Source organism: Pleurodeles waltl, chromosome 5 (assembly GCF_031143425.1).
Source record: "Pleurodeles waltl isolate 20211129_DDA chromosome 5, aPleWal1.hap1.20221129, whole genome shotgun sequence".
Lineage (NCBI taxonomy): Eukaryota > Metazoa > Chordata > Amphibia > Caudata > Salamandridae > Pleurodeles > Pleurodeles waltl.
In genome coordinates this window covers 1,010,086,241-1,010,101,556 of record NC_090444.1, presented here as the reverse complement: position 1 = coordinate 1,010,101,556, position 15,316 = coordinate 1,010,086,241, and the positions used below count along the sequence as shown (strand labels likewise).

General features: G+C 42.2%; 1 protein-coding gene across 4 annotated transcripts in view; it reads left to right on the top strand.

Annotated features, from left to right (window-relative positions):
• Positions 1-12,398, top strand: part of TAB2 (TGF-beta activated kinase 1 (MAP3K7) binding protein 2) — a 190,732-nt gene extending 178,334 nt beyond the window's left edge. For all 4 annotated transcript variants that reach the window (XM_069235181.1, XM_069235180.1, XM_069235179.1 and 1 more), the window contains one exon: positions 10,424-12,398. In XM_069235181.1, coding sequence (XP_069091282.1) covers positions 10,424-10,569 — 146 coding nt within the window. In that variant the 3' untranslated portion in view covers positions 10,570-12,398. The remainder of the gene's footprint in view (positions 1-10,423) is intronic.
• Positions 12,399-15,316: the final 2,918 nt, after the last annotated feature.

Sequence of the window (15,316 nt, the reverse complement as noted above, 5' to 3'; positions counted from 1 at the left end):
CCCCACTGGGGCAAGTCAGCCCTGGTTCACATCTCTTCTTGATCTCTTGGTAGTCCCTCAGCACCCAGACCCCAAGACACTCAACATTGCAATTTGACTCTTGCAGTCATAAAGTTTAACTACCTTGGATTGCCACAAGAATGTATGGATATTCTCAAGGAAGCACGTAAACCTACCACTAGAGCATGCGATGCAGCAAAATGGAAACATTTTGTTTGCTCCTGCAGACCCAAAAGGATTGCTCCTGTCAAAGGCACGGTGCAGGACATTATCTGTTACCTGCTTCATTTGCAGAACGCAGATTTAGCTTACACTTCCATACGATTACAACTAGTTAGCAGCAGTAGCTGCCTATCTTCAAAATAGCATCTACCATCGTTCAAAATTCAAGTTATTAAAGCTTTCATGGAAGGGTTCCTCCAGCACCTTCCTGAGACCTTAACATTGTCCTTTCCTGAGTTGTGGGTCCCTCATTTGAGCCTCTTCACTCATGCCTCAGTTTCTGTCATGGAAGGTGGCATTCTTAGCCGCCATTACTTCACTCAGGCATATTAGTGAGCTCCAGGCTTAAACCTAGAAGAACCTTTTTCTAAATACATAGAGACAAAGTGGTTCTTCCTACTAATCCTAAATTCCTCTCCGAGGTGGTTTCACCCCAAAAAATCCGTTGAGCGCTCAGTCTTTTTCCTGCAACCAGATTTGTTGTGGAAAGAGCTCCTTATATCTTAGATCTCAAAAGAGCACTCATGGTCTACGTAGATAGAACTAAAACTTTTAGAAAAACAAAACAACTCTTTGTAGCCTTTTTGCCACCTGACAAATCAACCCTACATTCAGATTAGGCATAGCCAGATGGATAGTCAGGTGTATTAAAATGTGCTACATTAAGGCCAAAAGTCCTTTACCTGTTTCTTCCTGTGCGCACTCCACTTATAAAAAGGGAGCTACTATGGCCTTTCTCAGAAAGATGACATTTGTAAAGCAGATACATGGACTATACCACACACCTTTTACCAAGCACTACTGTGTGGATGTTTTAGCATGCCAGCAAGCTAGTGTAGATCACAACTCTCACAGGCTAGCCACCACTTTTAAGGAAGGACTGCTATACAGTCTATGTAGAGCATGTGTATCTTCGACACATACCATTGCACAGACTGTTACCCTGTAAGCATCAGTTTGAGGCATGTAGTGTTGTAGATTCATGTGCGTCCTCCCTTAGATGCCTGTAGCTGTTGCAGTTACGCTTAATACATTTACTCTTTCCATGGACATCTTTCCTTACACGTACCTTTCATTACCTTTTCACACACCTTCCGAAGTCAATGCCCATGCCCTGTATCACAGAGAGGAGGAGTCACTCAGTGTTGTGACTCGAAAGACTTCTTGAAGAAAAACAGCTTGCACAACTCAGACCCAACACTAGATGGCAGGAGTATGCAGAGCATGTGAATCTGCAGCACTACATGCCACAAACAGATGCGTAAAGGGTAAGTCATCCTTTTCGTAAATGGAACTCGCACTTACTGAATGTTATCCAGTGACATGCTTCATCATTGACTTCTTCCCAACCCTCTGACATTTGGGGCATGCAGCAACCTATTTCCTTACAAGGCACATAATAAGGAAAAACGGTGTGTGATCTATATGAGGTTATCTTTAAAATAGCGGTGTCCAAATCGGTATTCACAGGTCTGTCTGGCACGGTTAAAAACTGGGGAGAAGGCGTACGATCACTCCTCGACCCACTAATGTGATCAACTAGTTTCTGCAGCGTACCCCTAATCCAGTGGCTTTCGTTAGTATTAGTATGTCTCTATTGATACCGTTTTGAGAAAGGGCAGGTAGTTATTTATTTAATTATTCATACCATGCCACACACATACATGGATACCCTACCATAATAACCTGTCTTAGAAGAGGGACCACTTATGTAGTGGGTGCCTGGTGCCACCTAGGGATTTACCTAGGTATCTCCAGAGGGATCTCCTCATGGGTCCTCACCCAGCCAAAGACCTATTCACCTCCTCCGGAGATCCCTTTGGGGCACCAGACATCCATTAGATAAGTGAACCCTCTTCTAAAAAAGGTTTTGGATACACTTGGGTATCTGGATAGGTAAGCAATGATGGTGGGTTATCTGATAAGATCCCAGAACAAAAGAAATTGGCCTTTCTTCTCCGGGACAACAAGCTGGGTTATTTTTGTTAATGTTGTCTGTGATTCTTTATACACCTATCTGATGAAACTCTTCATATACTGACAAGGGACACGCATTTCAGATCTATGACCCTTTCTAGGACAGTCATTTATATACTGCCAGGTGACATTCTTTCTTAGGTCTCAGGGTCTCCAACTATTTTCTTCACCCCCAAACTAGGTTATATAGAACCATTGCCACAAAGTTGTAAGTGATCTCTTTTCATGTGGCTTACCATCTCATCTTGTCTGCTATTAACACAGTTTCCCCCTTTTTAAAGTTATTCCCTTTCAAAGGACGTTCTAGTTAAAAGTGCATCTTGAGGCAAGTGGAAAGCACATTGTAAGAAAATTACCTTACTTGACAATTCTATTTACAACTGCAAAACTGGATTTTCATTGCTTGGTTGGAATAGTGTAACTTAACTTTCTGTATTGGCAAACAATATTTGCTGGTACACACTGTCATTGAAGAGAGAAACATCTCAGAGTGTAAACCTTGTGGCTTGATTCTCAGGTCCCCTTGATTAAGCGCGACTTACGATGCTCTACATCTGAAGACAGTGGCATAATTTCCTGATCTTCACAGTTCATCTCCTAGGAATGCTTTGCCTATCATACCTAAAGGGCTTTAAGAGTCCACTTCACTCAGTCCTGACCATCCTGCTGTAAATGCCCTAATGTATTTTGTTTGTGATTCACTACTGTTTACACTACATATCGTACCAGGGCCTGTTACGTTTTATGGTGAAAAAATTTTCCATCATTTTTTTTTGCTATTCAGTTGTCTAGGAGCATAGTGTCATCCTCCACTTAAAATTAGGCTTACTCAGCTTGATAGTAGAGCCTGCTAAAGACTTTTTATTTTTCCTGAACATTACTGAAAAGTTCCTGCTGTCCATCCAAATTGTGAGCTCCTTTTTAGCGGGGAAGTGTTTTTTTCTGGCTGCTTGATAGAGGATTATTTTCTTTTGACTGTTCTTCTCTCAAAGTGAAAGGATCGCCCACATTGTTTGACTTTTGGTGAAGGTGGTGTCTCAGTCGTAGAAGTGGCACTGACGAGACCTCATTCCCTTTTTGTTTTTTTCCCTGCGGGCTTTGGAATCCTGTAATCCCAAATTAATCTTCCACTTCCTCAGGACGCAACTGACAAGGAAAACGTTAGAAAGAGGAACAAGCCGGATTCCTCTGCCTGAGCAAATTGTTTTTTCCCCTGTGGATCAGCTGCCCTGATTGTCACCATCGCAGGAGGCCAATGCCACACTAGTATGGTGGAAGGTTTTTAATCTTATTTCCACCACTCAGTTGAGATTTCCAGTTTCACAAATGCCTCTTAGTAGCTGCTTAGCACTCTGGTACGTTATCACTATGGCCACTAGCATCCAGGCCAGTCTCTGAAACGTTTACAGGAGTCAGCAAGACCCTCTATTTGAAGAGCAGCCGAAGTTCTCCCAGACCAGCCCCACATGACCCTTCCTAGCCACTTCTGCCCTAAAATTAGGTGGGAGGAAGATACTCCCTGTACATCAGTGGGTAGAATCTACAGAGGAAGGCTCTACCCAGTTTCAAGTAAATTATATGAAATCTTTCCTTCTTCAGAAGTTAAAAATTATAACTTTGCCTTCATATTCATATTCTGGGTGTATGGCAATAACCTTGACTGACGTTCCTTTGTTTCTTAAGTGAGCCTTACACTCTCTTTCTGATCACAACCTTAGAGTATCCTTTTTGCTTTGTTGTATTTTTTGCGTTTCTGAGAGCATCAGTAATTGCTAAAGCTATATCAAGATTGACAGCTACTGTGTTTTTTGGAAGTAAAGGAATGTTCAGTGACGTGGAATGTGGCATCACTGGGGATTTATCTTTCATCAGAAGTCTTTTTAGACATTGTGGCTTCATCAACTAGTTTTCTGATCCAGTTTCTACCTCTGTCGGAAATTTGAAACACCAAGGATGATCTTTTACGTTCCATTTGTATTGGTCCTATGTAAGTATATATGTTATAATATCGAGGAACGTTTTCATCTTTTTGCCAAAGCTGATTTTATCGTTTTTTTTCATGTCCTGCCACTGTGCGCTTCTTGAAAGAACTAGACTCATATTTGAGATCTTTAAATATGCTTATACCCTAGATTCTTTTGAGATGTCAGCTTGTTGCCCTAATAGAGCTTATCACTGGGTCCATTCGACTGCACCTCTTACATGTCAAGAAGAACCTTAACTGTTCCTCGATCCTGATTCTTTTGCCTTCCGTGAATACCAGACTCTAATTAGCAAGCACCTTTCTGCGAGGACCTCAGCCCCATCTCAGGGCCTGTATCCCTTCATGTCTGGTGGCCATTTGAGAATGCCAGGCAGTGTTGGAAAGGACGCCATTCCAGTATTCCCCCAGTGCCAATCCGAGTTGCCCTGGATTGACCCCTATCAAGTCTGTAATCTCTGCCTCTCTCCTAAGCACAATGCGACCACATGCCAGGCCTTCCTCACTTTCCCGTCGAAAAAGACACTTCGGTAATGACAAGAGTGGAGGTGAGCCCTTCAGACAATGCAAAGACTAGAAACACCCCTGACATGTACTGAGGAGGCAGTGTTGAAGTGGAGGAAAAGGTTTGCCTTGTAGGCGATCAGCTGGTCCATTCCAGTTCAAAGGCCCTCCGAATGAGAGTGAGAACAGCATCAATACCCTGAGATTCAATAAACACCAAAGACTTTGTATGGTCACCACCCACTCACTGCCCACGGACGTACAGCAATCTTCTGGACAGGCAGAGCACCACCCAGGTGGGAGGGTCAGACCAGATGCTCAGCAACAACCTGCAGGGCCACCAGTGCTTTTGGGCCATGATCGGAACCAACAGAAGCCTTCAGCGCTGACAACGTTCCCCTTCGTGGCCTCAAAGGCCCTGCATATAAATGCCTGCACCTAAGTCAGCATCAGCACCGAAGGCCTCCACACCAAAGGCCCCATCAACACTGAAGACCCACTTGGCAACAAAAGCTCCTTCGATGGCAGGCTTCAATGTCTGAGCAACCTATTCTGCAACACTTGCAGGAAAAGTTAGATGACTGCAAGAAGTGTCTTTTCATCAACCTGCAAACTGGGAGAATCGCCGCCAAGCTGCCACTGGAGCCAGGAAAGACTCTTCCAAGGAAGAGGAAGTTTTCTTTTGAGGAGCAAATTGCCTTGAAACCTTCAGAGCACAGGAAACATAAGAACAGGGGCACTAGCGCCCTCCCTTTTCGACCTTTCTTCCTCCTCCATTACCACCACCATATATTCCACTTCTTCCAGTTTCACTAGAGGTGGTAACCACACATTTCCTATGGGGGAGGCTGCCTTCTGTATCCAGCTGAACCCTTCAATGCTTCCCATGACCCTGAGCCTAGAGGTGACGTGTGGGATAACTATAATGGAAATGCCCCAGGTGATACAGACCCTGATCTGTACGAGGCAAAACCTTCCTTCACGCAAGCCATGAACTCAGACATAGGGTGGCTACTTCTCATAAAGTAAATCTGAACGTTGTCAAGAAAGATAATTTCTTCCTGGAAGAGACACTGTCTAAAACACAGTGCACCCACCAGTTCCTCCTGATTTTAAAAGGGATGCTTAAAACCTTGCCTGAGACCTACACAGAGCTAGTCAAGGCTCAGGTCATCACACCTAGGATGCACAAAAATTACAAAACCTGACCCAATGACCCTCCCTACATTTGGGGCCACATACCTCCAGACGCACCAACGCCCATTGTTCAGGGGGACACTCCACCACCAGATAAGGAGAGCAAAAAGATTTATACAGCAGGAAAGATGTTGGCAGTACAATCGGTCCCACACTGGAGGGTTGCCACTTAGGTTGACCTCCTCTCCTGATGATAAAGGATGCATTGGGTTGAAACTCCTCAAACATATTCCTGAGGTGTATAGGCAGCATGGGCAAATGCTGGTTACAGAGGACAAGACCATCTCAAATGCCTCTATCCTCTGCGCTCTAAGTGCAGCCGACACTGCGGCCGGGGGAGCTAATACCAGCATCCAGGCCAAGTGCAACGCCAGTCCCTGTCTCTGGTTTTAAGACAGATGTCCCGCAGCATGATCTAAATCTGCCTATCGACTGCGAACACCTTTTTGGAGTTCACAGTACAGAGGCGGCAGTAAGACAACTTTTTCAGACTCTCCAGCCTCATTCCAGACGCAGCAACATCAATATTACCAGTATCCAACATGGGGGTATTCTAGAGGAGATTACAGAGGTAACAACCCCAGCAGAAGAGGTAAAGGAGGCTCGACTAAAGGAGCCACCCCCTCCAAGCAGCGACTCCCTTTTGTTCCCCCTACCCCTGATCACACTACACATGTTGTGGGAGACACCAGGGATTTTTTCCTCATTGGGAAAAGATCACATCCAGCGAATTACTTGTCTCCATAATAAAGTACAGCTACAGACTGGAGCTTATTGCAATCCAACTTTCCACAACACAAATGGACCTTTCTCTGTGGAACACCAGTGCAGTCTTCTAGAAGAGGATCAAACACTCATTGTAAAAGGGGTAGTAAAACCAGCAGCACTGCAGCATCAAGGCAGTACTGTTGTACTTTCTAAATTACAAAAGGTATGGCTCTGTAAGGCCCATACTCAACCTTTGGGCCCTCAACAAATTCATCCTCCCTGAACATATTAACATGGTCACTTTGCAGGACTTGCATCCCTCTGCTTCAGCAAAGCAACTTCATGCAATCTGAAGTACACCTTCTTCCACATACCCATCCTGCCACACTTCTAGCCACTACCTGTATTTCGTTGTAAGTGTTCAACACTTTTAAGTTTCAAGTAATGCCATTATGCATCACCATGGCCCCCAGAGTTTTTTCAAAATTACCCCTCTGTCGTAGTCTCCTGTCTCAGGAGTGGCATTCACATTACCCCCCCCCCCTAAATTGACAGTTGGCTGAGTGCAAACTAATGGTGCCTTGCTCACACCAAAGCCATTCTATTTCTCCTCTATAGTTTAACGTTCTCTGTGAATACTCTCAAGTCCCACCTTCAGTCCCTTCAGATCCATCCCTTTCTGGGTGCTGTATTCAGAACAGTATTCAGCAAGGTTTACTCCAGTCAGGCACAGGTTCAGGCATTCCAGCTGATACTACCTTTTTTTCAATTAAATGGTCAGCTGATGGTCAGAGCAGTTATGCCCCATACTATCCTACCCTAGACTTCGCACGAGTTTGCTGCAACAATGCCGGTCAGCACAATGGTCACAAGCGAATGGTCGCGGGGGGGGGGGGGAGGGTCTTATATGGTTTATACAATCCAGCTCCCGGAACTCTCTGCAGTAACTGCCATAATCAGTTGCAGGGCCAGACCTTCATAGACCTTTTTCCGCAGGTGAACATCACCACATCACCACAGACCTTGCTGTCTGGGTGAGTAGCGAATCTTCAGCATCTTTAGGGCATGTTCTTACTGTAACAGAGGAGCCTCCACTTCAATTGCCTCAAGCTCCTGGATATCCAGCTAGCTTTCAAGGCATTCTGTCACCAGGTTCACCACAAAGTAGTTTTGAGAAAAACATACAACATGGGTGCACATGTATTATTTCCATAAGACAGGCGGCACACACTCACTGCAGCTGTCACTGCTAGCACGAAGCATGTCATTGGAAACTTCACTACCAGATACAGCTCCTGGAGGATGCAGCAACAATTCCATGAGTAGGAACTCCACTGATACGTCCTATTCCTGTATTTCTGCTTGTTGGGCGGAAGGGGCAATTGTGAAGTCGACCTCATCGCCAGCACCCAAAATGCAAAATGCCAATACTTTGCCTCCAGGTTCCCACAGCCAGAGTCCATGGGCAATGCTTTATGGAGAAATTGATCAGGCATGTTTGCATACACTTTTCCTACACTTTCACTCTTTATCTACATTTCTTCTCCCTCACTGTCATCGCGGTGGCTTCCCCGCGAACCAGCCATGATTCTTGATCCTTATTGAGATGTTAGTGGTTCCCCGTGAGAAGTTCCCCAACAATCCAGACCTTCTATGGTAGAACGATGTCGCAATCAAATACCCCAACAATAGGCAGTTGAGTCTAGCAATAGGACTCTTGAGGTCCTAAAATTTGGCTATCGCAACCTCCCTCAGAAGTGCATGCCTATCCTTGAAGAAGCAGGCGGACTGTCTGTGAGGGCCTGCTACACTGAAAAGTGAGAAGTTTGTCCAATATTGCATTTCTAAGCACATAGACCTGCTTAAACCTGCAGTTCAGCATGTTGTCTGCTACCACCTTCATTTGCAGAAATCGTGTCTAGCTTACATTTTCACACACCGTTTAGCAGCTATTGCAGCCTATATTCAAAACAGGGAACACTCTTCTTTACTCAGAATCTCTGTGATCAAAGCTATCATGAAAGGACTTCGGTTATTCCACCAGGGCACCCCCTGCCCCATCTGGAACCTTAAACATGGCCTGTACTAGATTTATGTCCCTCTCTTCTTTTTTTTTCCTGAACTTATATTTGTGCCCTTTAACATTCCTTTCCTGGAAGGTTGCGTTCCTTGTAGCTATCACATCTTTAAGGCACATTAGCGAATTGCCGGCCTTTCTCCTTGAGGAGCCTTTCAAGTCATAAAGGTAGATTTGTTGGTAGAGCCAACACTTAATTCCTTTCCAAGGTGGTACCTACCAACCTCAGCCAGACCATTTAGTTCCCAGTCATTTTTCCCCCAACCAGACTCCATAAGCAGAGAAGACCCTGTATTACATTGATAACCCATTGATACCCTTTCGCAAAACTCAGTAACTTTTTATAGCTTTTGCCGAACCTCAGGGTGTACACTGTCTAAAGCGGGCATTGCCAGTTGGATTGTCAATTATATTGAGACCTGCTACATTAATGCTGAAATAAATTTGCCTGCCCCCCACCCAAGCCTCATTCCACTCGCTAAGACGGAGCCTCTGTGGCTTTCCCTGGAAATCTACCCATAGCTGACAATTGTAAGGTAATTACATCGTCCACTCCACACACCACAAACGTTTATCAAGCAGTACTATGTGGGTGCCTTAGCACACCAACAGTTAGTCTTCAACATCTGCTGACTACCACTTAGGGAGTACTGCTTTACAGTCTCTGCAGAGCATGTGTATTTATAGCAGTGATACATGCTACAAAGGGAATGTTACTCTGTAAGCACCTGTTTGTATTGTGTAATGCTGTAAATTTTCAGTCTACAAATGATTCAAAGTGTGCAGCAATTCGCTATAGGTGTAACCATTGAATAAGTATGCTTAACATATACAATCTGTAAAGTAGCAAACATTATACACCGCAGGACACCTAAGTCTAACAGGCATTCGATGCAAAAATAGCCGGTAGCAAAGCCAAATTAATAATCAGCAGTAGCTGTTTCAATATACCAGAGAATTCACCTAAAATTATGTTGGAGCACGCAATGCAAACATATATATATTGTAGTCGCCTTTTCATACACCTTTTCTCAATGTAAATGGAAGCAAAAACAGGATTGAAACTGTTACCTTAAGGAAAAATAACTCAGCAGATGTGTGGGAGCTTCTCACAACAGAGATAACAAGATACAGTTAAATAAACAAAGGCTGGCTCAGTTTTCTAAAATGCACACACTGCTGTGCTGGTTTTTGAAATGAGTATACACTTGCTACTAGATGCAGAAATGCGCAAATGTATGACACTAAAGAGAATGGCTTCTGAACTTCTGAAATGCATGAAACTTAACAGGAAATGCAAAAAGTAATTGTATCAGTGCATATTAAGATACAGACAAAATACTGGTATATTCATAATAAAGAAGTTGTATTCCCATGGACACTAACGATTTTTCTTTCGCAAATCGACACTACTGTTGCTCAGGAACATTTAGATTAATGTGTTACCAACATGCTTTGATGTGAAGTAAATGCTGTATGGTATTGACTGTAATGAAGAAATGCCACTCTGTTGCAATGCAAAGCTGCGATTGTGTCGCTGACTTTTGCTGGATTCTATAAAACATGAAAATGTGTCACTTTTGAGGAATTTCTAGCAGGTTTTGTTAGACCTAGATTTGATTTTATTCAAACATTTCCTCCAGAAAATAAACCGATTAAAGTTCTTATGTCCGACTAAGCCTTTTCCACCTGACACATTATGAGGTGAATGCCTTAGTAAGTTTCTCTTTTTCATCAGTCTTTTTGCCTTTCTGCAGATCAAAGGCCTAGTGTGAAGACGCCAAAGAATGTGCCAGACACAGAAGAGGATGAGGGAGCACAGTGGAACTGCACAGCATGTACTTTCCTAAATCATCCTGCGTTAAACCGCTGTGAACAGTGCGAGATGCCCCGGCATTTTTGAGCCAAGAGACTTCCAGGCCGCAAAATGATAATATAAAGTGAATGCTTAATCATTGGAAGAAAGATCCTGTCTGAACGCACAGGATTGTTTCATATTGAAGGTGTGACAAGGTGGTGATGTGCTAATGTTAGGTGTCTTCGGAGAGAGCTAATAATACCTCAGTGTTGTATAGCGGGCAGTTGGAATTTATCAGCCAAATGGTAATCTGTAAAAGACTTGGTTCCGAGCTGCCAGCGCCATGTACAGTATTACCTATACCAGTAAGAACCTTCCACTGTGGTGTTATGTGCTTGGGGTTTCCCTAGCATTTTCCCCTAAGTTCACCTTGGCGTTGGATGTGTGATAATGATCAGAAAAAAACGGGCTTTTTGGAATTTATCAAGATTAACCAGTTGTCCGAGAAACACTACACACTCAGAGGAAATGCTGCCATTTAGTGCCTCTGGACATGGGGATAACTATAATGCAGTGGTACCTTGGCTGTCTTCGTCTTCCCTAAAGAATCTCCATTCTGTGAAGCTAGCATCAGCACTATCAAGTTTAAAGAGAACGTGGAGAAACTGCATGCATTGCCTGTAAAATACAATACACAGTGAAATGCCCCAAAGCTTTCCCATTGTACATAGCTCTAGACCTGCTTGTGGTTTCTTTCCATCACCTTAATTTTTTTGTTCTTGTCCATGTATAGTGTTTAAGTCTTTTGTTAACTAACTTTATTCTCCCTGTAAGTGATTTAACGTAATCGTGCCCCCTTAAGCTTTTATGTCTGAAGTCATGCCTTAAATAAATGAGCATTAATGATATACAATTATGCACAAAATAGCCTTTCTCTGATCATTCTGTACATTGTTCTTGTAAATGCTGATGTTCTGTGAAGACCTGCAGATGCAGTGTGTTTATAAAATGCAGGAAATGTTTGAAGGGTTGTGTGTATGTGTCCGAGTGTGTGTAGCTCACTCTGTGCACTGAGATTTACGGTGGGTGACATAAAGTAACTTTTTTTGGTACTTTTGAAATGTGACAGCGGAAATACTTGCATTCAAAATCCACCTGTTTCTTTGGCCTCTTGATCCTTGAATGTTGACATGATCCTGCTCAGATATACCTAAAATTAAACGAAGTTACCTTGCTGGGTTTCAAGGTACTCTCCCAGATCTAAGTCTAGCAGTTTGTGTTTACATAAGATGAAAGTTTACTGCGTCAAATTTTAATTGCGTTGGATTGAATCGCATCAAGTGAAATTCGCACCAGTAGCATCTCCTGTCTCTTAAGAAAACTGTATAAAAGTTCTCTTTTAACCCAAACTGTCCATATTTATAAGTTCAGAACTCTGTGTGTGACACTAGGCCATTTATAAAGGCAATGAATATATATATATATATATATATATATATACTTGCAAACACACAACAGAAAAATGTTCTGAAATTTAGTGAGGACAAGACAAAATGTCACCCGCTGTAAACGTTTGTCAGTGCAAATTAATTTTTATGAATAGGAGTTTTACAGGTGATCTATATAAATGTAAGCCTTTGTTCTTAAGGCTCTGCATTTCATGTGGTAAAATATATAGTGACAATCCCTTGTAATTAGGCAGTGGACCCAAAGCACTTGCATTCAATGCATTTTGTTTAAAACATAATTACGAGGCCTTATTTTTCTGCTTCATCTGCAGTTCTATGTGAAGATTGACAAATCAGTTTTTACCTGTTTTATTATTAAAACCTAATTTGGATATCTTGAGTTTATTATGGTTTTGTGATTTAGCTGGGAAAACTGTCTTTGTAACAGATAAGTTATTTATAAAAATAAAAAAAATATATTCTAAATTTGTTTTTGATTGATTTCTATTTTAACGTAAACATTTTGTAGTTAAGTGTTAGGACTGTGTTCAGCTTGAAGGGAGTCTACCTGTTCAGTTTGGACTAGAGTAATACTAATTTATATAGAGGCAGTCATTTTATTTGAGACTTACAAGGATAATATTAATGGAACAAAAGATGGAAACAGTTTATTGAAGTAATGACGGTGATATTTTCACAGATTCCAGTGTTTCCTACATTGCAGGTCCCAACCCCACTGGTGGGTCGCGCACTTACTTTTTGGTCGGTCCGGCAAGTCAGTGCTACCACACAATGTTTTAGTTACATTAAAAAATCGCCCTCCTATTGTCCATTAATGCAGGGTAGGTGCGGACGTTTGTCCTTCTATAAAGTCAGTTGTGGTTCTAAAAAGTTTGGGAAGCACTACATCTAGCCATAGAAACCATATTTGGGATTGTAGATCAACAGAGTGGGCTCCATTATGGAAATAAAGACATGAATTATGCCATTCCATAAATGACATTTTACCAATTTACTTAACACTAACGGTTTTAAATCCATATATCTAGAAAACGTACAGCATTACCTTTTCACACTCAGTGATTGACAGTCAAAGTATGTTACATCCTTTGTTATTAGTGGACTAGTTCGGAAAACATATATCACAGAAGGAGCTGCAAACGTGAAACTAGTATCCGTACTATGAAACACTAACAACTTTTGTTTTCAGCTGGCACAATTGAGCAACGTTTTAGAAAGTAAGCAGTGGCAACTCTTAACTAGTTTAATCATGATATTGTGATTACTTAGATATCACAAACCATAAAAGGAGCCAGACCGTTCTTTTTTTTATTAAATTCTTTTCAGCACAACCACTGCTTAGAAGCCAACATAATGAATTGTGTCTTTCCTCAATATGGGCTTCTTCAGATCAACCCTTACAAGCTTCTGATTCAACTTCACATGTAGGCTAATAATCCCTTCTATTTTGTACATTATCCAGTAATAGTTCCTCAAGAATATCTTAAGTGAACAAATAAACACTCATGTGGCCCTAATAACACTAAGTAAGAGGGACTGGTAATGCTTTTCTGACGGTCTGTGTAAGATCGGGGCTGTATAAGTAAGACTTTGTGAGTTTTCGTTAGACTTAGTCCAAGGTTAATTATTCAAAACGAGACCAGGATTCCACGAGAAAATCCTGTGATTTTATTCAAAATATGATAATTACAGAAAATGTGAAGTAATTATTCATTTAGCAAGTAGCATATTTGAAATTATCAAAATAATATTCAGCACTGGAACCGACTTAAGACCTTCCCCTGAATAAATTCAAAGGAAGGACTCAGTCAGATAAGTAAACAGTCTAACATACATTCTCCTCAGCTAGAAAGGCACATGCATTTTATTGGTTAGGTTATGGGTAAATAATTAAGAAAACAATTTGACGTTTTAAATAACAAAGCAATACAATGTTTTGTTCACCTATTGAATGACACACACCGAACATCAGTAGGCAACTCTGGAAAGATACAAAGAAAACAACTCCGGGCAGAATGTTCCATCAGGCGCAGGTCTGATACTGGTTTGCATAAAAAATGATGGATTGGAATGCGGGCCAAACTATTTCTGTTGGTTGACATTAAATCAACCATTCTATCCATCACCTTGTTTTTTCAGTTGACGCGTTGAGTCTGATAGGTATGCCCAGTGGTGGTCCTGTGCTCAGTGTGGCTTTGGGCTCTGGCTACACCCTACTGACAAGTCCCAAGTTCAGCGAAACCAGTCTGGGTTGGTTGTGGTCCCTTCTGGAGGGGCCTTTCCCTGCCAATTTGGGACTGACTGTTTTATGAGGTACAGAGTGGGCACTGATGTGCTTAAGGTGGGCCTTTGACTAGAGTGGCATGGTAGATGAAAAACAATAGACTAAAATGCAGCCCCTGGAGATTGCCAATGGCTAAAATTAACACATGCATTCCATCAATCACTTTTTTTTTGTGCAAAGAACTTCAGCAGGCAACCTTGGAAATTTACAAAGAAAACATCCTGAGCATTACTTCATTAAGAGAACACAAATATTACATTTTACATTTGCACAGACACCAGAGTTGAAGCTTCATTTTAGATGGTTTTCTTGAAATGGAAAAACACAAGCACACAGAGAGAAAGAAAGGCTTGCATAAAATAAACATGCATATAATTATTCTGCAAATATAAATAGATGTCAGTCAAAGCTGACTGCAGCCTAGTAACGCTAACTGAACGACATCTAATTTAGGTATCATTTTTAATTAGTAAAAGGTTGTCCACCACAGATTATCATTGACTCCTGCTTTTGGCCCTACATGATCACTCCCACGAACCTATGTATGACCATTGATCTAGTGCTGTCAATTAACCATCAAATTAACATTAGAAATTTACACTGCAAGTAATACTCAATTATTGAGTACGTTTTTACACTCCAGCTTTCTGCTAGAAGCAACATAGCTAAACTGGCCCGCCAGTGGTCCGTAAAACCTCTGCATGGTGTTAGGAAGGCACATTTAAAACCCCTCGGGGGGAGGATAGAGGTTGTCTGCCTATAACATGTCTGCCCCGTTGTGGAACTTTTTGGCAGATTGCCTTCCTTGGTTCTCTACCACATTATCAGGTGTCCAAGTTCCTTGTATAGGATGGGCTTGCCTTCCTAAAGCAATTACGCCTCTCACCTATTAATGAGGCTCAGAAATGGCAATCCAGCACAATACCCGTAGGCAGCAAGTACATGGCGAAATAGAAGTTGGTCCCGTCACTCCGTACTGCTCATTAGCCTGGAATCACCACCAACACCTGGGCATTAGTGGAGCAGTAGAGCTAGCCATGTCTGGGTACAGAACTGTAGCCCCCTAAAAATGCCACACCCTGAAAAAGGAGCTGAATCC